Source organism: Phodopus roborovskii, unplaced genomic scaffold (genome assembly GCF_943737965.1).
Source record: "Phodopus roborovskii unplaced genomic scaffold, PHOROB, whole genome shotgun sequence".
NCBI lineage: Eukaryota > Metazoa > Chordata > Mammalia > Rodentia > Cricetidae > Phodopus > Phodopus roborovskii.
The window spans coordinates 16,888,987-16,909,771 of record NW_026126408.1 but is presented as its reverse complement, the minus strand read 5'-3'; the positions used below and the strand labels follow the sequence as shown (position 1 = coordinate 16,909,771).

The window sequence follows — 20,785 nt, the reverse complement described above, 5'->3', positions numbered from 1 at the left end:
ATTATATCAACTATTTTGAAAAAAATAATCAAAAGTAATTCCTAGCCAAGTTATATTGTTAATAATGTTAAATCCAAGTTTTAATCTCAAATTAATATGTTGTTCTTAAAGCTAATGAAACCCACATTTGATATTTGTAAATTAAATATCTTGTATCTTGTACCACACAAAGTCAGAAGTATTCCTTTTCATTAGTAATTCAATTGGACTAAGTTGCCCTTTGGAGGGGAGAGTAACAGAAAGTCAAAGATCAGGGATGGAGCATCAATGCTGGGTTTTGTTCTGTCTTTAAAGGGGTTATCAACTTTGTAATTCAGACTGGTAATTCTGATTCAAACTCCCAAATGGTATACAGTACATATGGTATATACCACAATTCTCGCTGTTTCTTACCACTCCACCCTTGCAACCCCTTCCACCAATTTTGGAGGAGGCTGGGGACCTTACCCAGGATTTTGTCCCTGTTAGAGTCAAGCACTCTAAAACAAAGTGGAGTGGAGTTCTACTTATTTTTTTTTTTGGGGGGGGGGGGTTCGAGACAGGGTTTCTCTATGTAGCCTTGGCTGTCCTAGAACTCGCTCTGTAGACCAGGCTAGCCTCAAACTCAAAGAGAGCAGCCTGTCTCTGCCTCACAAATGCTGGGATTAAAAGCATGCACCACCATAACCTGGCCCTGCCAATTCTTACCAAGTATTTCACCTTTCTGTACTGATTCAACCAACCCTAGATATATTTTAAGCTGCTGTCATTAACTACATAATTCTGTGGGATATTTCTGCTGAAAATAACGGAAGAGTATATATCTAGTCAAGATATAGATACATATGAAAGGTACATTTTCCCAGAGAGGAATATGTTAATACTAGAAGTCTACTGTGAGGCAACTTTCAATCCATAAATTGAAAATGTAAAACAAAAATCTAATTGAAAATCAGGATTTAAAATGACAATTTAAAAGGCAATTTCCCAATAAATAATTACCCAATAAATGCTTTAATAAAAAAAAAAAAATCACAAAAATCAAGCATTCTTAGTTCTAGTGCTATTAGCAAATGTTAATAAAAACTGAGACAATAGCTAAACTGCTTGCCCTTCAAACTCTCAACAAATAGCCTCAAGTTTTAATTCAGTATGTACCAGATCTCATACCCAATTCCTTTATCTGCCAGTCCATTTCCACGTGTCATTACCAAGATATAAATTTCCTGATTTGTATGTTGAATTCTCAATTCCACAATTTTTATTTAACAAAATTCTTAATTTACTTAATAAAAACACATGTCACCAGGTATATTAGTAAATCTTTAATCCCAGCACCTGAGGCAGAAGCACAAAAATCTGTGGGTTTGAGACCAGCCTGGTCTATACCACAAGAAAGAGACCAATTGATCAGGGCTGCACCATGAAATCCTGTCTCAAAGGCAGACACTCTCAGTGTATACAGTTAAAGATTTCACATCACCAATGACAAGAGTATTAACAGGAATAGCTGCTACTACTGGTCACACACTGAATGGATACTTGAAATCATTCTATTTAAGTGAATAAATAAAACAAAGCCATGTGATACTAGTCTAATGCAAAGTCAAGCAGAGGCTCTAGCAAACAGGGTTTTCTTGATTCTCTACCCAAATCCTATAGGTCAGACACAGCCACAAAAACCAAGAACCTACCAGAGAAGGCAAGAGGGGACACTTCAATTATATTGCCTTGAGTATGCAAACTGCACTCCAGCTCTGAGAAGGGAAAGCAGGGCAAAAAACAACCAGACATTCTCCCTCACTACTACTAGTACACTATTCCAAATAATTACATGCTCTTGCCTCATCTGAAGTCATTTTGCTACTCATTAGTGAAATTCAGTTCCAGAAGTTCAGGGATAAAAGAAGAAACCACAATTATTTGGTACAACTATTCCATGAAACTATTTAGTAAAAAATAAAATTACAAATCAAATCCACTGGCTTAACTTCAATATTTAACTTTTTCTTGTTTTGTTTTTTGTTGTGTTTTTATTTTGATACTCAAGACAGAACTAAGATCTTCACAGATACTATACATGCACTCTTAACAGTGAGCTACAATTCCTAGATTTTAGTTTTTATTGTGGCAACTACTTCTAATTGACAAGATTGAAGTTTCCTATTTCAAAACTTACATAGTTTGATATTTATGGCACAGAAACGGATTTACAGAGTAGCTTCAGAACTACATAACAAATAATTTGTTGAATGTATTTTAGCCTCTCCAGTATAACTGTGATTGTTAGTGCTTGCTAGTTGTTTGGTATTGTGTTTTTCATTATCATGTTTTTATCTTTAGTCACTTGTCAGTACTTCTACCAACTCCTGTAGGTTTCTAGTTATAAAACATAATGGAAAATGTTATTTGGAGAAAAACTATAAAAACTGTTATTACACACAGTGGCAATTCCTTTGTGTGTGTGTGTGTGTGTGTGTGTGTGTGTGTGTGTGTGTGTGTGTGTGTGTGTGTTTTTCTCCTGCCTCAGTAACTGATGAAGAAAATGAAATGAAATTTAGAAAAAGAAAGCATGTACCACTACAAATACCACTGAAACAAGACCATGTACCTGTCTCCTTCCAGTTTCGGTATGTCTGAGCAACTAGAAGAATCCTCTAGCCATGCCAAAGTTGGTCTTCTTGAATCAACTCCCGAGCTTGGGTCTCCTGATAGGATCAGTTGTTGTACAATTGCTGGATCATAGGCATTTATTTCAAACTTCAAGTGCACCTTCATGAGTTTGGAGACATCCCATACACAGATCTTCCCACGTTTGGTGGCAGCAGCTAGAAACTGTGGGCAGCTCCCCGACCCAAAGCAAGATATTCTGTCAGCTCCGTCTGCAGAAGGAAGCTGTGCAGGACTTGTTGCCAGCGTGACCGACAAGGGCACATTCTGGGTGTGCTCACCTTTCACAAAGGGGCAGTTGGGGGAATGTCTCTCATGTTCAGACCTTTACAGAGTAAAAAGGAAAATTTATTGAAGAGCAAAGCAAAAACACAAAAGACTGCCTTTCATTATGTATACATTTAAAAATGTTTATCTTACTAAATCAATCATGTTTTCTTTGGCTGGATGGGGCAAATAGAGGTGACAGAAGTATTGGAACAAAACGCAGGGCTTTGAGCATGTTGAACAAGTACTCAGCTGTATTTCCACCCCTCACATAAACTTACCTTTAGAAGGTCACTCAATTTCATTCAATCATTCAGTGTTCTCACACTCCATATTCTAGCTGCTTATTATTAACAGTTTTATTCATTTTAATTGATTGCAAGTGTGAAATCAGTACTAAAATGTAATTCATTACAAAATTATTTGCCCAACTTCCTAATGTTTCCTTTTGGTTTTCTAATGTGTGTTGCCTTGTACAATTTTTCTACTTGTAATTTCAAAGTAGTACTTGAGGACATAGGATCCTACTACCTTACTCATGGCAAAAATACAATAAAATTTGACTTATAACACATGCTGTTCTTCTGAACAGACATACTTCTTTTCACACTGCATCTGCAGTTACTATAATGACACCCTGGGCAATCAAAATTTCTGTTGCATTATACCACAAAGCATGTATCTGAGCTACATTTTCTCCCAGCTAAATTCTAATACATTTTCCCCCTGCTTACCTTTTTGTACCTCAGTTTAAATTTTTTAACTAAATACTTATAGTCAATGTGACTATAAAATAAAAGTAAAAGTTAACCAGTTATACCTTATCCTAGTAATCTTTTACCCCACCTTCCAGATAAGCATTCTTTTTTGTGGGGGACTGTTTTGAGATAGGGTTTCTCTGTAGCTTTGGAACTTGTCCTGGAACTCACTCTGAGGACCAGGCTGGTCTCAAACTCACAGAGATCCACCTGCCTCTGACTCCCAAGTGCTGGGATTAAAGGCGTGCACCACTACCATCCAGCTCAGCTAAGCATTCTTAAGATTTTTAACTAATATAGTTGTAAAATACTTTTATTCACTTATGTACACCAAGAAAAAAAAACCAGGATTTCATGAAAGCAACAGCTTTCATGAAACCAGAACATACAGAATGTTACTGACAGTGATCACTAGAGAATACAAGTTCTTCTAACCTATCATGAATCAGTTACATTTTATTGGCTAGTGATTGGGGGGAGGAGTTGTTTGGTTTTGTTTTTATAAAGAAAATCATGGTTGGTGGCTGCAGATAGCTCTTTGGTTAAGAGCACAGGCTGCTCATCCAGAGGTCCCAAGTTCAATTCCCAACACCCACTTGATGGCTAACAACCACCCGCAATGAGATCTAGTGCCCTCTTCTGGCCTGCAGGCAGAACACTATACATAATAAATTGAATCTTAGAGAGGGAGAAGGAAGGAAGGAAGGAAGGAAGGAAGGAAGGAAGGAAGGAAGGAAGGAAGGAAGGAAGGAAACTGGCCATTGGTGGTGCATGCCTTTAATCCCAGCCCTCGGGAGGCAGAGGAAGGCAGATCTATGTCAGATCAAGGCCAGCCTAGTCTACAGAGTGAGTTCCAGGACAGGATCTAAAGCAATACAGAGAAATCCTGTCTTGAAAAAAGAAAGGGAAGGAGAGAGGGAAGGGGGGGGGAGAGAAAGAGAGAATAAATTATGGTCTCAGTATGCAACCTTAGATGGCATCAAACTAACAAAAGGTCCATTAGCCCACACTTCCCAGAAGCCACTGCACTCTTGATGGGCATTTAAGAACCTTCCCAGGCCAGGCAGTGGTGGCACACACCTTTAGCCCCAGCACTCAGGAGGCAGAGGCAGGCAGATCTCAGTGACTTTTGAGGCCAGCCTGATCTTACAAAGTGAGTTCCAAGACAGGCTTCAAAGCTACATAGAGAAACCATGCCTGGGCTGGGGGGGGGGGGGCAGTTTTTCACTGCAATGGCCAAACTTGCCGCAACGCCAAACATTCAAAAGGAATTAACTCCTTAGAGTAGAAGTAAAACCAGAACTGACAGGAAATAATGTCTATTTTTATTTCTTGAAGAATTCAAGCTCCTACAAAGTAACTCAATTCCTACAAGCAAAATATCAGGAAAGGTATTATTTCCTCTTTTTCTCTTAAAAGATTAGGAAAGCACCCATGTCCAGCAATCTAGTTTCTTGAGTATACATTTAGAGCAGTGGACTCAGAACATCAGATGCAAGCAAATTCTTGAGTTTTTGGAACCCCATATTCTAGTACATATTGTTTATGATCTAATAAAGATTACTTGGAGATCAGAATGCAAAGCTAGCCACAGCCATAGAAGCTGGGCAGTGGTAGCAAACACCTTTAATCCCAGGACTCTGGAGAGAGGCAGATAGATTTCTGCGTGTTCAAGGCCACTCAGGGCTACATGAGAGTTCACACTAGAGAGGTATATAAGACAACTCAGGGTCTCATGTGGCATTCAGCATTCACTCTCAGAACAATTAGTCTCCAGCCACATTGAGCACAGGAACGCCCCAGCCTTGGGATAGGTAAGAGCTCTCTGGTGGCTTAGCTGCTTTGCCTTTCTAATCTTCAGCTTATTCTCCAATATCTGTCTCTAGTTTTTATTATTCATACTGCAGGTACATTCTAAACTTCTCAGCAAATAAAGAAAAGATGGCACTTAACTGCCCAAGTTGAAATTTTGAACCTGCTTCCCCAAGACAAAAGTTATGAATACAAGTACCATCCAAACAGCACTCAGGAAGCTGAGGACAACTGACATGAGTCTGAGCCCAGCCTGGGTTACACAGTGAGTTGATGTGCACCTAGGCTCATTTTAGGATTGACTACATTTTTAAAAGTTTTAACTGGGTGAAATGGCATATTCCTCTGAACACAGAACATGGTGGCAGGAGAATCAAAAATTTGATGCCAGGAAGGGGACAGTAACACACAACTTTAATCTCAGCACAATAGAGGCAGAGACAGGTGGATCTTTTTTACTTCTAAGCCAGTATGATCTATACAGTGGGGCAAAGCTACACAGTGACAACCTATCTCAAAAGAACAAAGGGGTTGAAACCAGCCTCTGCTGCATAGTGAGCTCCAGACAAGCCTCGGCTACCTGAGTCTGTCTCAAATGTACATATGGTGTGTGTGTGTGTGTGTGTGTGTGTGTGTGTGTGTGTGTGTGTGTGTGTGTGTGTGTTGGGGTCAGAGATATAACTCAATGGCTAACAGTGCTAGCTGCTATCACAGAGTTCATTCCTGGCATTAACAGCAGTCACCTCTCAGCCAACTGTTAACTCCAGCTCCAGTGATCTAGCCTCTGAAAGCAACTTCATACACATGTGTACATACACAAACATACATAGAAACTAAAATAGAGGCCGGAGAGATGGCTCAGCAGTTAAGAGCACTGGCTCCTCTTTCAGGGGACCTGAGTTCAATTCCCAGCAACCACATGGTGCCTCACAACCATTAATAATGAGATCTGGTGCCCTCTTCTGGCCTGACAGCATACATGCAGGCAGAACACTATACATACCAAATAAATCTTTAAAAAAATAAACTAAAACTAAAATAAAAATTAAAATATGTATTAGGTTCTATAATATCATATAATTTTTCAGATGTACATTAAATGACTGTCAGCTTATTAGCTGGCATGAAACTTCAAATCAATTGTAATACAAAATAAGTGAAGTATCTGAAAACCAAAGCCTCTTTCTATCCCTTACTGGACATGCACCCTAGGTAAACTGTTATTTTCTTCATTTTAAAATGAAATAATACATAATGGAGTATGGTGTGACAGTGCCTGAAGGTGAATCCCCACACTGGGAAGCTAAAGTTATGAGGATCAATCAGTTGACCTGCCAGATCTCTAACATGAGCTCCAGACAACCACATGGTGAGACCCTGGTTTAAAAAAAAATAAAAACCTGGAGAGGCAGCTCAATGGTCAAGTGCACTCACTACTCTTGCAAAGCACCCAAATTGTCCCAGAACCTTCATCCCACAGGTCAGAACTACCTGTAACTCCAGTTCCAGGGGATCCAACATCCTCTTCTAGAATCCACTGAGCACCCACACACACGGACTCATACACACAGACAACACATGTATATATAAAAGTTAAAAATAAATCTTTACGTTCTAGAGCTTCCCGATCTACAAAGCAAGCTCTAGGCCACCAGAGTTACATAGTAAGATCATTTATTGTTTATTTAGGAAGGAAGGAAGGAAGGAAGGAAGGAAGGAAGGAAGGAAGGAAGGAAGGAAGGACGACGGACAAAGAAACAAAAACACAACTCTAGCCTGAAGACCTGAGTTCAATAACTGAAATCCACATGGAAGAACAACCAACTCCTCCTCCACAGGCACATGCACAAAAATAAATAAGGTTATCAATAAACATGCTTAAAATGAAGTATAATAATTTCTATCTCATAGACTATAAAAATTAAATTGCAGTTGGACAGTGCCGGCGCATGCCTTTAATCTTAGCACTCAGGAGGAAGAGGCAGGCAGATCTCTTTGAGTTCAAGGACAGCCTGGTCTATGGAGTTAGTTACAAGGTTACTCAGAGAAACCCTGTTTTGAAAAACAAAAGCAAACAATCAAAAAAAAAAAAAAAAACACTAAGCTGATGTGGGATGCCCCTCTGCATGCTGTGAATCTGTTTTATTACCACTGGTTAATAAAGGCACTCATTTGGCCAATAACCAGGCAGAATATGGCTAGGTGGGAAATTCAAACAAATACAAAGAGAAAGAAGGCAGAACCAGGGAGATGCCATGTAGCCACTGGAGGGGTACGATGCCAGAACACTACCAATAAGCCATGGCCACATGGTGATAAACAGATAAGTAAAAATGGATTAATTTTATTGTGACAGCTAGTGAGTAATATGCCTGAGCCACTGGCCAAACAATTATAATTAATAGTAAGCCTCTGAGTGTTTATCTGGGAACTAGTGGACAGGAAAGAAACTTACACTTAAGGGCTGGAGAGATGGCTCAGCAGTTAAGAGCACTGACTGCTCTTCTGGAGGACCTGGGCACAATTCCCAGCACCCACACTGTAGCTCACAACTGTCTGTAAATCCAGTTCCAAAGCATCAAACACCCTCACACTGACATACATGTAGGTAGAACAGTAATGCACATAAAATAAAAATAAATAATTTTTAAAAAAAAATAAAAAATAAAGGAAGGAGCTGGAAAGATGGCTAAGTGGTTAAGAACACTCCCTGCACCAGGTGGTGGTGGCTTACACGTTTAATCTCAGCACTTGGGAGGCAGGAGGCAGATCTCAGTAAGTTCAAGGCCAGCCTGAACTATGACGTGAGTTCCAGGACAGCCAGGTCTATTAACACAGAAAAACCCTGTCTCAAAAAACAAACAAACAAACAAACAAAAAAAAAAACTCACTTATAGTTCTGACAAAAGACCAGGTTCAATTTCCAGAACAGGTTCCCAGCACCCAAATGGAAGCTCACAACCACCTGTACCTATAGTTATAGGGGATCTAATACATGAGGCACGCACATGGTACACACACATACAGGCAAACATTGATACATATACAATTAAGTAACTTAAGGAGCTAGGGTTATAGCTCACTGTTAGACTAGAATTCCAAAGGTCCTGAGTTCAAAACCAAGCACTATCAAAAAAATTTTTTAGTTGAAAAGTAGTCTTGATTTTTCCCTACTGATAGAACAGTGCCTACTTTAGAGGCTACTATGAGACTTGAATGAGTTGAAAAACAAAGTATTTGGAATAACATCAGCTACACAATATGACATATATTTGCTACTACTACTTTTTTGTAAAGTAAGGTCTCATAGTAGGTATTAATAAATCTTGGATCTCACTACATATCTAATGTTAGTCAAGTATTAAAATGCCGTATGCTATAATTCACAGACTGAAAACACATTCTAAAAAAGTTACTTAAAATTAAGAACTGTATACTATAAGTATCTCCCCTCCACGGATTCTCTGTTCACTTTTCTTCAATAGTTAGAACTATACTGCTGAATTAGTGCTAGGGTAGATTTAATACAGCCTCTGGTCTGAAAAGAACCTAGTTCTATTTCTTGGCACTTTCCCATGCACATTTTGGAAACTCTTGAGACAGAATATAGACAAGGCTACCTCATTCTCTTAAGACAGTGTCAGTAACACAGAGCAAAAAGACAAGAAGATTACAACAAGATCAAAAAAGTAAAATTTAGAAACACTATAATACTAACTTAGCCTACTATGCCCAGAAAACTCAAGACTCACCAAGGTTCATCTGTAGGCTCCCAACAAACGAGACACACACTACAAGTAAAGCACATGGCTCTATCATCTCCAGATGAGGCAGGCTGTAAAATATGTTAAAATGGAGTAGAGAGAAAGGAAGCAGGCAGGTACAAAAGGGAAGAAAAGGAGAAAAGGGATGAAGAAAGAAGGAAGCAGGTACAGAAGAAGGGAAAAGAGAAAGGAAGAACCAAACATTATTAAAACAGCTTTTCAATAACAACCCTTCAAAAAGTTCTCAATTTCAAGTACAATTTTCTAAAGGAAAAAAATAATGAATAGTACTACTGTGCTCATACACAAATAAGAAATGTTCAACAAATTTGCAGGCCAACCATAGCAACACAGTGAGACCCTGCCTCAAAAGTAAATAAATAAATAAATGCAGTGTTTTGCTAAATATTTCTGGCTGGTAAGCAACTCATAACCCCCCCCAAGACTCCCACATAATAGCATTACAAGTGTATACCACTATTTCTGTCTTTAAAAATTATTACATTACCTCAAGAATCTACTGCTAGTTTATAAAAGCAAAAATCAAAAACACTGAAAATAATCAAATATCCAATGAGAACATTTCCCAAAACACTGACATCTAAGAGTACATGAACTTGATAACAAAAAGAGCAAATGTATCTAATCTGAAAGATTAAGTATCAAATGACTCAATAATTATTTGCCCCCTAAATTCCCAATGTAGGACATAGAACCAAAAACAAAAAAAAATTAAAAGAAAAAAAAGGACATAGAAGCAGCATCACAATCAAATATGTGGCAAACAAAACTCACAAGCACGTATACAAACAAGCACATAACTAGACTGCACAAAAGACTTTAAAATTTTTTAAAGTAAATGCTGTGCTTACTGAAGGCTGGAATAGCACACTTGGGGCCGGGGGAAAAGTCTATTTTTGATGCTTTTTACCTGGTGATAAAATCCAGCTTGAGCCATAGGATCTGGCTGTGCCCACCTATAGCCAACATGAGGCCACGAAGTGAATGTCTCCCTTCTGTTAGCCTCACTATACATCAATGCCCTAAAAGTAAACAAACAGCAAATAATTGGAGCGAGGCATCAAACTACAGGGAAACTCCTATTTAATGCTGCAGAAGAGAATATTACTGAAATATCAAAAACAAGTGGGAAAGAAGCTGGGCAGAGGTGGAACACATCTTTTATCCCAGCACTCAGGAGGCTAAGCCAGGTGGAACTCTGTAAGTTTGAGGCCAGCCTTGTCTACAGAGTGAGTTCCTAGACAGCTAGGACTGTTATACAGAGAAACCCTGTCTTGAAAAAACAAAGTAGGTGGGAATGGTTAAGAAAAGCTGGTTAATGGCTACAGCAACCAAATAATTCAACAGGTGAATTAAGTTAACTAATAACGAACAATTATCAACCAGACAACAAGAAATGAAGAGGCTGGCAGAAAGCCCTGCATGTTTTCCTTGGGCCACAAGCTGGCTGCTACTGCCTAAGCTCACGTAAGCAGTGCTTGTGTTTTATTTGCTTTTTTTAGTTGCTTTTTAGCTAGAAATCAAATTTTTCTTCTTTTTCTAGGAAAATCGTCCTTCAGAGGAGCTCCATATGCTAGCAAACTTTAGTTTAGTAATGGTTGAGACAAGGTCTCAACTGCACAGCCCTGGCCATTGTGGAACTCACTAGGCAGACTAGGCTGGCTTCAAGCTCAGCCAGTCTCTGCCTGTTGGAAACAAAGGTGTGCACCACTAAGGCCAGAAACTCTAGTAAATTTTAAAAACCATAATACATTCTATAATCACAGCACTCAGAAGCCTGAAGCAAGAGCATCATGAGTTGGAAGACAGCCTAACTAGACTATCTAAAAACCAAAACAATGAAATATTCACACTCTTATAATAGCATTCTTCTTTAAGCAGAGTCAAGCTATAACTCAGAGCAGTGAATTTTTAAAAGACAATAACAAACTCAAGTCAAAGAGACTTCAAGCAAGAAAGGACTACGAGCAAAGCTTCCTCTTGCTATTCAGCTGTATAGTTACTGAAAGTTGGGGGTGGGGAGGGTCATGAAAAAACAGATCAGAAAAATTGATTTCTACAACGGTGCTCTGTTACTCAGAATTGCATTCTGACTTTTAAAAGCATGTGCCAGGAGAGGTATTAGAACTTGAAGCAGTTGCCTAACACGAATTGAGCCCTTGGATACAATACCCAGCAATGCACAGGAAGCATAGGACCTGGGCTCAGCTCCCACAGAGTAAAATGGAAAGTTTATCTGATAGTGGTTCTGTTACTACCCAGGACACAGCCTCCTGAGTACACTAATAAATGTTTCCTTCTTTTTTTTTTTTTTTTTTTTTTTTTTTCTGGATTAAAAAAACAAAAACACTTTGGGGTTTAGAAAAGTTTCATGTATAGGTTACGTATGAATTTAAAAGAGGGGAGGCTGAGACAGGGTCTCAATTTACTATGTCTACCAAAGTCTTTCGAGACTCATTATTGATGAAGTAACTTCAAGACTCCATCAAATTGGTACTTGGGGATAATTTAGCACACCCAGTTAGAACATATGGCTGGATTTTGAACCACCAAGATGACACATCCCTTAAGTTTATCCCTTTTAGAGCATTTCCAGAAGTTCAATTGAAGGAGGAAAAACCAATCCTTACTTTGGGAAGCATTATCCAATACCTGGGGTTCAGGATGAATAAAAGGGAGAAACCGTTCCCTGATTCCTGACTGTACATATAATATCCTGCCCATGCCTTGCCCCCTATGATGAACTGTAGCCTCAAATAAACCTTTCCTAAGTTACTTCTTGTCACAAGTAACTAAAACAAAAGTCCTATCTCATGATCTCATTTCCTAAAATACTGCACTTAATCACAGTATGCAGTAGCTTCTTTAGAAAGCCCTATAACTGCAAAAGAGTTCTGCAGGGTCGATAACATCTCAAGATCTGTACTGCTCAGACCACATTCACTCTAATCACTACTTCTCTTTCTTTGTTCCCACTTCCAAATAGTTTGCAAGAATATTTTAATGATAGCCATAGCACCCAGAACCTGATCCAAAAGACTGAGATAACAACACTACTCTAGCATTTAAAAATCCTTACCACTTGCTAATGCAACTAACAGAAATTGTGTCTGTAATAAAATCACTTAACAAAAACAGGGCAAATGAACAATGTAAAGGATAAACTGCTACATATTATGACTATAAGAGATATACTTAAAATGAATTCATTCAGTATTGTACTTGCTAGCATCACCATACACTTATAATGTACTTTAGGAAAGTGCATAGAAAGTGACTCACCCAATAAAAATATGAAAATCCAATGTGACTATCCAATTGAAACTAACAGGCTTTAAATTCCACCTTAACATTAATAAACTTTAGTACTTACAATATCAAATAACTTATCAATACATTAGAACCCAAAAGTTACTCAATAAATCTGAAAAAAAAATAATAATAGAGGTATGACTTTCACAGTACTGTTTAAATCTAGGACAAATAGCATAAAGATTTTAAGGAAACTATTCCAATAAATGCAGGGGCAGTTTATTCATTCTTTGAGAACTTCATAGGTGAATATAATGTATTTTAATCGTACCTATACCCTCATGCCCCTTTAAATAACTTTTTTTAATGTTTTTCATTGAGAACATCACAGATAATTACAATGTATTTAATCATATCATCCCACCCCCATGAAAACATTAAGCAATTTTATTTATACTCACATTTCTATAAGGTATTTGTCAGAAAAGTCAAAAGCTAGTAAATTTCATCACTGGCAAAATATTACACACCTAACAGTTACAATGGGTTAATATTTCCCAAATATTCACTCAGCACTGGAATCTTCAAAATACAATTGTGGAATCTCCTTACAGATACTCTTAGAGAATAAAAGGTAGGGGGGGTGGGTGGGTGGGTGTGTGTGTGTGTGTGTGTGTGTGTGTGTGTGTGTGTGTGTGTTCAACAGCAGCAATCAGTTCACCACAACATTTGCAAATCAATGAAAAACTTACTTTTTAAAATATTCTAATCATAAGCAAATTGGCAGTACTTTTTGGTTAATCCTAAATCTAGGAATTCTATCTCAGTATACCCTGAGCAGCAAGAGTCCTACCTGTCTACAGAGCGCCCTGGCCCTACGCCAAGTTCTGGACGTGCACTGGGTAAGAGGTAAGACAATCTGTCCATCACCGAGGACGCCACAGGTAAGGCAGCAACATTTTGATTTATTTTCTTGAGTTCATTTACAATGGCACTGGCAATAGACTTCAATACATGATGAGGAAGATGAAATGTAACTGTGGCCCACTGAAAGAAAAAAATAAATAAAAGCAAGGAGATACTTTTCCACAGTTTTAACCAAAATCTTACCTTGACCTAATCAATTAAAGAGCTATATATTACTAATGTCAATTATACCATAAGTTTATTGTTTGCAGCAAAAAAAAAAAAAAATAAGTAAAAAACTGAATCTTTTATTTAAAATTACCAAGGTACAGAGAAGCAAGCCAGGTCTCCATCACTGACAGGTTGAATAGACAAAAATAAAGCATGTGGGTGAGTGCACAAGTGCATGCAGTAGAATATTGCAAAACCTTTTAAAGCATTTTTTTTTTAAGTGTTTTTTCGAGACAGGGTTTCTATGTAGCTTTTGAGGCTGTCCTGGAACTCAATTTGTAGACCAGGTTGGTCTCAAACTAACAGAGATCCGTGTGTCTCTGCCTCCCGAGTGCTGGGATTAAAGGTGTGCACCACCACTGCCGGGATTGCAAAGCCTTGTAAAAGATAGCAACTCCATCATCCATGTCAACATGGATAATTTTAATTGCAATAGGCCAGGAACAGGAAGACAAATATCATTTACATTTACATGAAAAATGTATACTCTGTAAGTCACAGAACCACAGAGTAAAACGACAGTTACTAGAGCTGACATAAGAATATGGGATACTGGTCAAAGGGTACAAAGCAGCAGGAAGTATAGCTGATGATGGCAACCTATTATTTCAGTAATGCTATTACACAGTTTGTTGTGGTCACAGACAACAACATACTGTTGATTTTGAATATTCTTACCAGGAAGAAATAATAATTGTATGGTGGTAGAGATATGTTTCATTTTATTTAATCTCTCTACAATGTAAACATATATAATATAGCACACTGCATTTCAGAAATACATATATTTAGTTTTTATTTTTGTTTGTTTTGGTGGTGTTTTTGTTTTTTGGGTTTTTTTTTTTTTTTTTTGAGACAGAGTTTCTCTACCAAGCCTGTCCTGGAACTCACTATATAGATGAGGCTGGCCTAGAACTCACAAAGATCCACCTGCCTCTACCTCCCAAGTGCTAGGATTAGTAAGTGCTACCACACTCAACATGTTGAATTTTTATTTAATATTTTTCAAAACAAAAATGTTTTATGACTGCAATGGCCAAGCATTTACCCAGCATAAACAAGACCCCAGGGTGTAATTCCCAGCACCACCAAAAAAAAAAAAAAAAAAAAAAAAAAAAAAAATTAGTGAAACCCCCAACTACTCTGAAAAAGACGACTTAGAAAATGGTAACAGCTAAATATGGTGGGCCATACCTGTTACCTTAGCACTGACAAGGCTGAGGCAGGAGGATTACCCTGAATTTCATGCCAGCCTATGCTACAAAATCAGACTGTCTCTCTCAAAACCCTCTTCCCTCAAAAGAAAACACAGTATGACATAGTCCACCAAAATTAACAACTATTTCATCTTGCATGAACAACATTAAGTGCTAAGTAGTCACTCAGGCCTCCATTAATAAAGAAAGAACTTGGACATTTACCATTACTGGTCTACGAGATGACTTAATCCATCTTAACACATGTATGTCTATGCTATCTTCATCATAACCCAGAAATAGTAACTAAAAACATGAGCTTTGTGGTCACCAACATTTAGTCCCAACTCAACTCCACCATCAATAATATCCAATAAATGTTGAGGCTGGAAATACAGGTACAAATTCACAGCACCCACATCAGGTGGCTCAATGGCCTATGGCTCTGGATCCAACATCTCCAGCTTTTGGGAGCACTGAAACTCACGTGATCATATCCACACATGTCCATAATTTTAAAAAATAATAAAATAATGCTGAGTGTAAGGTGTCATACCCTAATCCCAGCACTCAGAAGGCAGAAACAGGCAGATCACTATAAGTTTGTGGCCATCCTGATCTACATAAAGAGTTCTCAGACAGCAGGGCTACAAAAAGAGACTCTGTCTCCAAAAAAAAAAGGAAAAGAAAAAAGTAAAATAAACCTTTTGAAAACTATTAACATTATTTAATATTATTGCTAAGCAAGTTAAACTAGTGGAAAAGGCACATGGGGGCATAGATCATAAAGGTTCCAACTATATTTTCCCAGAGAATAAATCTATGCATTAATTTCACCTTCATAGTCTATCCCCAGATCACATAATAAATGTCCCCATACAGTCCAGTATATACTAGGCATGCTAGCATAATAACTAAAAAACTTTTATGGTAAAAAATATTATTTGAATTGCAAAAAAAAGCATGTATACTGTGGTTATAGCTCAATAGTTGGGTGCTTGCCTAGTGTGCACAAAGCCTTAGCTCAATCCAGCACCACTAAATGGGGGAGATGACTCAACAGTAAACGAACTAGCATTGAGCATGGGAGTTTGGATCCCCAGAAGCCTATATAAATGCTGGGTGGGCCTGCCTCAAAGTTCTATCTAAGTCAGCAATCTCCAGAGCAAGCTGGCTTGCAATACTAATCATATGGATGAGGTCTGAGTTTGACTGAGACCCTGCTTCAATTTATAAAGTGGAAAGAATGATAGAAAATGATTCCTGATATCAACCGCGGGCCTCCGTATGCACTCTCACAACACAAACACACACACCATATAACAAAAACAGGAAAAGAAAAATTAGAATGAAAATCTCTTACCTAGTTTCTAAACTCAACCTGTTAATAGATGAAAAGCCTACTCATTGGCAAGTCTTCAGCACAAAAAAAAAAGGAACAAAAATCTGACTTCCGCTTGGAAAAAGGTTTTACAATAAAATTCCAACTATATACTGTAAATCAAAAAGTTTGCCCTCCAGAGGGACTCATGGGCATTCACTGCAAGTAATACCCATGGGTTGAAGTGAAGCACTCTCTCAAGGACTGTAAGAAAGCACAAATGAACTAAACATCCATGTAGTTAATAGCATGAGGACTAGGGATTGTCATGTGATCAATAGCTTTCTGGTACAAAAGTATCTTTGAAAGGTGTGGGTCTTCCAATCCACACCATACTAATTTCTCAAGTTCCTAAAGACAGAAATGGAAGAGACATGGCACAAACCCAATGAGAAATTACCCTTACTAGTGCTGTTCCCATGTAAGGACCATTAAGAAAGGAAAGCCCTAAAAGCCCCTGAACATTCCATTCCTACAGAGTACTTAACCAAAACAATACTCAGTCCTGAGGAAGTTTCTGAGAGTAGTAACTAGGTTAAAAACTTGAACAGGGGTAGTGACTAAACATCTCAGCACCACTTAGTCAACCTGTGTTGTCTTTTGTACAATGTCAAATCTTCAAGAATGACAGTGGGTTATAAAAAGGTGTGATTGTACATGCCTTTAATCCCAGCACTCGAGAGGAAGAAACAGGAAGAGCTCGGTGAGTTTGAGGCCTGCCTGCTCTACAGAGCAAGTTCCAGGACAGCCAGGGCTACACAACACAGAGAAACCCCATTTCAAAAGAAAAAGAAAACAAGGAAATCAAAGAGGAAAGTCCACAGACAATCTCAAGAGAAAGAGTATAAATTACACATAAACTCATAATGGCTCTCAGCAAAGGAAATGAAAAATCATCTTTCTTCACATCCTTTCCAACACTGCTTTAATGGATCTAGATGTAAGATGCCAGGCAAGAAATGGAAGCTATGCATTGGCCCAACCACATGAATTTCCTCACCAAAATTGAGCAGGCCAACAGCTATTTTTCATGGGAGAGAGGCAGCTAGCCAGTTGACTATACTAGATCAATTTAGCCAGATTGAGAAGCAATCTGTTTCACTGTAACAGATGCATATTGTACCTGTTCAGGTCATGATGCTTCTTCCATAATATCACATGATACGGAGAACAAAAGAACCTCTTCTGTACCACGTTCATGTTCTAAACGTCACCTCTGACCAAGGAAAGCATTTCAAGGAACAAAAAATAAAGTTCCAGCAATGGGCTCTTGCCCATGATATTCACTGTCTTACCTTGGTATCCTCCAAAAAGAGGTGGCCTAAGAAAAAAAGATAATCTACAATAACAGCATCACTAATAACTATTACTAACTATATTAACACCCTGAAAGGTCGGAAGTCTCCATCAGAGGACTCTAGCCACAGCCTCATAACACAAATTAGACACAACAGTGTGTTACAGCATGCAAACTATTAAACAGAGCTAATCACAGTCTTGCTTCTTTGCTACCCTTTAAGCTACACAGCTCATTTGGCCACAAAAGATATTACACCAAGAACATAACAGTTCCACCAAACTGACTACTGAGACTGCTGCTAAGCAATTTTAAGCTTCTTCTGCTAAAAAGTGAATAGGCAGAGAACACCACAAAAAAAAAAAAAAAAAAAAAAATTGAAATCTCAACTTTATCATGTAAACCTATATCTCTCTTAAAAAAGAGAAAAGGCTTGTTAGAACAGGTCTAGAGGAAGAGGACAGGAAGAGCAACAGGATGAAGTTTAATCTATCACACCCCCAAATGCATTTCAATTCTTACCTTAGCAACTTTATGGTTTGCTGCGGTCTCATGAGATGTGTTTTTTAAGCCATCTTTGAGCTGTGTGATGAACAAATCATAACCCTCTGTACTAGAAACATCTACCTTTTCTAGACATGCTGATAATAGCTGCTGTGCCTGGTAATTAAAAAAAGAAAATTAAACACAATAAAACAATCAGATTTTCCTTCAGCTAATTCATGATGATTATAACTACACAAAGCTTAACCTTACAATTAATTTTATATAAACCTAGTTAATCATTTAGATGAGGTGAAGCAATGTATTTAGTGTGGTAGCCAGAAGGCAATATATCAATACAATAATTATCATAATTAAACAAAGAAAAATAAACATGCTGAACTATGAGCAAAAATGAAACATCAAGTCAACTTTTCAACATAAAGATTCTTCAGTTAAGTATAAAGTACACACATTCAACAAGTAGCATGAAAACCCTCAGCAATGCTATCCATAAAATAAAGCCAGATGTGCTGGCTCAAATTGTAATTCCAGCACTCAGGCAGAGGCAGACAGATCTAAGTTTCAGGGCTACAATGAGCCTCTGACTCAAAACAAAAACTAAGTAGAAAGCCAAGTATGATGGCACATGCCTATCTTCCAGCATTTGAAAGGTGGGGGCAGGTGGATCAAGAGTTAAAAATCATTCTTGACTACAGAGTAAGCTGAAGTCAGCCTGGGCTACATGAGATGTTGTCTCTAAAATTTCTAATATCTTTCTCAAACTTGGTATGCTATGTAATTAAATTATGCCCAACAAGGTGAATATGAAAAGGGTTTGGAGGGGATGAAAGGGGGAATAAGAGCAAAAGGGGAAAGGAAAAGGTGGGGATGGGGGAGGTACTAGGGAGAAGAACACACAGCTAGATGATCACAGGTGGAAGACAAAGGAGGAGAGGGAGAGTATGAGAATAAAGAAAAGATGTGGTCGGCTGGTCTCCTATGACTTGGAAATGACGGAACTTGGAGCAACTATCTACAATTCACAGTTAAGTGTTGAGGCTGACAGAGTATGCTCTACATCTAGTCCTGGGTTGTTACTACCCATAAGTCATCTTGTTCATTAATTCACCATATTTTGGAGTCTTTGTTACGGTTGTTTATCCTGTGCTAAAAACAGTTCACATCTAAAACACTATTTCAACAAACACCAATTAATTGTGCAGAGAAAGATAAGTATTTAAAAGAGTGGTTCATGATTCAAACCTTTGTTTTTATGGGAGTAACTATACAAAGTCCTTTTCTTTAAGTTCAGCTTATAAACAATGTCCTAAAGGACAACTTAATTTAACTTAACACCCAAAGGTCAGAAGTTACCTTGTACAAAACACACAGTATACTTGTCTCTACTTACCTCTGTGACAGGAAGTTCAAGCTGAACCACATCATCCTGCTTTGAAACTGGAGTTTGCAGAGCAGTGTCTAACAATAAGATTCCATTAAGGTCCTTCCTACAACCTACTGCGTAATCATCCACAAATATAACTTTATCCACAGCAGAAATATACTGACATTTAACCTGTCCACCCGGTTTAGCTGTTAAAAGAACAAAAATTCAACAATTAAGATTTTTAAGACCAACAGCCCACTTGAAACATATGTTTACATTATTTACTAAATGTGACACAATTCTGGGTGAGACACTGAACTGGAAGGAAGTCTACTTAGGCCCTGATTAGACCATACCAGATCGGAGTATAAACTATAAAGTCAGGCAATTTCAATGGAAAAAATGAGTAAAACTTGGCAGCTACATAGCTACTGTAAGCGATTGTCACACAGGGAAGCATGGCAGCAGACACCTGCAATCCCAGCATACAGGAGGCCAAGGCAGAAGCACAAGTTAAGACAGCCTGTTCTACAAAACTCAGGCACCAGACCAAAGGGGGAGAAGGACCTATGTAGATCTACATGGGACAAAGAGCAAATGTGGTAAATACCTTAAAATGACAGAACTGAGAAAAGGACTGGTAGGAAAGTTAATTCCACCATACTATTCTTTATTCTTTACCCTGAGGAAACAGGGGTAGAGACCATGATCTGTATGCAACCAGGTTTCCCAGAATCATTTGTTATAAAGACTATCCTCACACCCAAATAATGAATCTGACCCCTTGTCAAAATCATAAACTATTATGTGTAAGGATATATGTATAAGGATATAAATTATATGGAATGGAATATCATTCAAAAATAAAATCCTACAAGTGATATACATGACAACTTTAATGAATCCCAAACATATACTAATATAAGAATCCAGCATCAAAAAGTTTACATACTGGGCCAACATACAGGGTGCTCGCCTACCATATGCCCAGGCCCTCCCTGGGTTCAATCCTCAGCACTAACACACACACACACACACAAAAAGTGTAGAGTACAATTCCTATTCTATGATACTATAGAAAACACAAAACTATAATACTTAATTCAATATGTAATCCAGGCTAACCTCAAACTCACAGCAATCCTCCTAAGTGTACAGTACCAAAGACAAGAACCACCAAACCCAGCTGACAAAGTTTTTGAAGTATAATCTCTACTGAAAATGTTCCACAGATAGTATTCATTCTAAGACAGTACTACTCCCTACAAGGGAACATGAGTCTTTTGTTAGGCTCACTCTGTCACAGTTAGATCTCTCAGCACCTCAGAATACAGGTTTTATTTTTCCCTCAGGGCACTGTTCAGGCTAAAGCACAATG

General features: G+C 38.1%; 1 protein-coding gene across 4 annotated transcripts in view; it reads right to left on the bottom strand.

The window, feature by feature from the left end:
* Positions 1 to 20,785, bottom strand: part of Birc6 (baculoviral IAP repeat containing 6) — a 165,297-nt gene that overhangs the window by 133,318 nt on the left and 11,194 nt on the right. For all 4 annotated transcript variants that reach the window (XM_051181863.1, XM_051181864.1, XM_051181865.1 and 1 more), the window contains exons 2-7: positions 19,432 to 19,613; positions 18,057 to 18,194; positions 13,377 to 13,570; positions 10,182 to 10,293; positions 9,239 to 9,321; positions 2,591 to 2,974 (exon numbers count right to left, since the gene is read on the bottom strand). In XM_051181863.1, the coding sequence (XP_051037820.1) occupies positions 2,591 to 2,974; positions 9,239 to 9,321; positions 10,182 to 10,293; positions 13,377 to 13,570; positions 18,057 to 18,194; positions 19,432 to 19,613 (1,093 nt within the window). The remainder of the gene's footprint in view (positions 1 to 2,590; positions 2,975 to 9,238; positions 9,322 to 10,181; positions 10,294 to 13,376; positions 13,571 to 18,056; positions 18,195 to 19,431; positions 19,614 to 20,785) is intronic.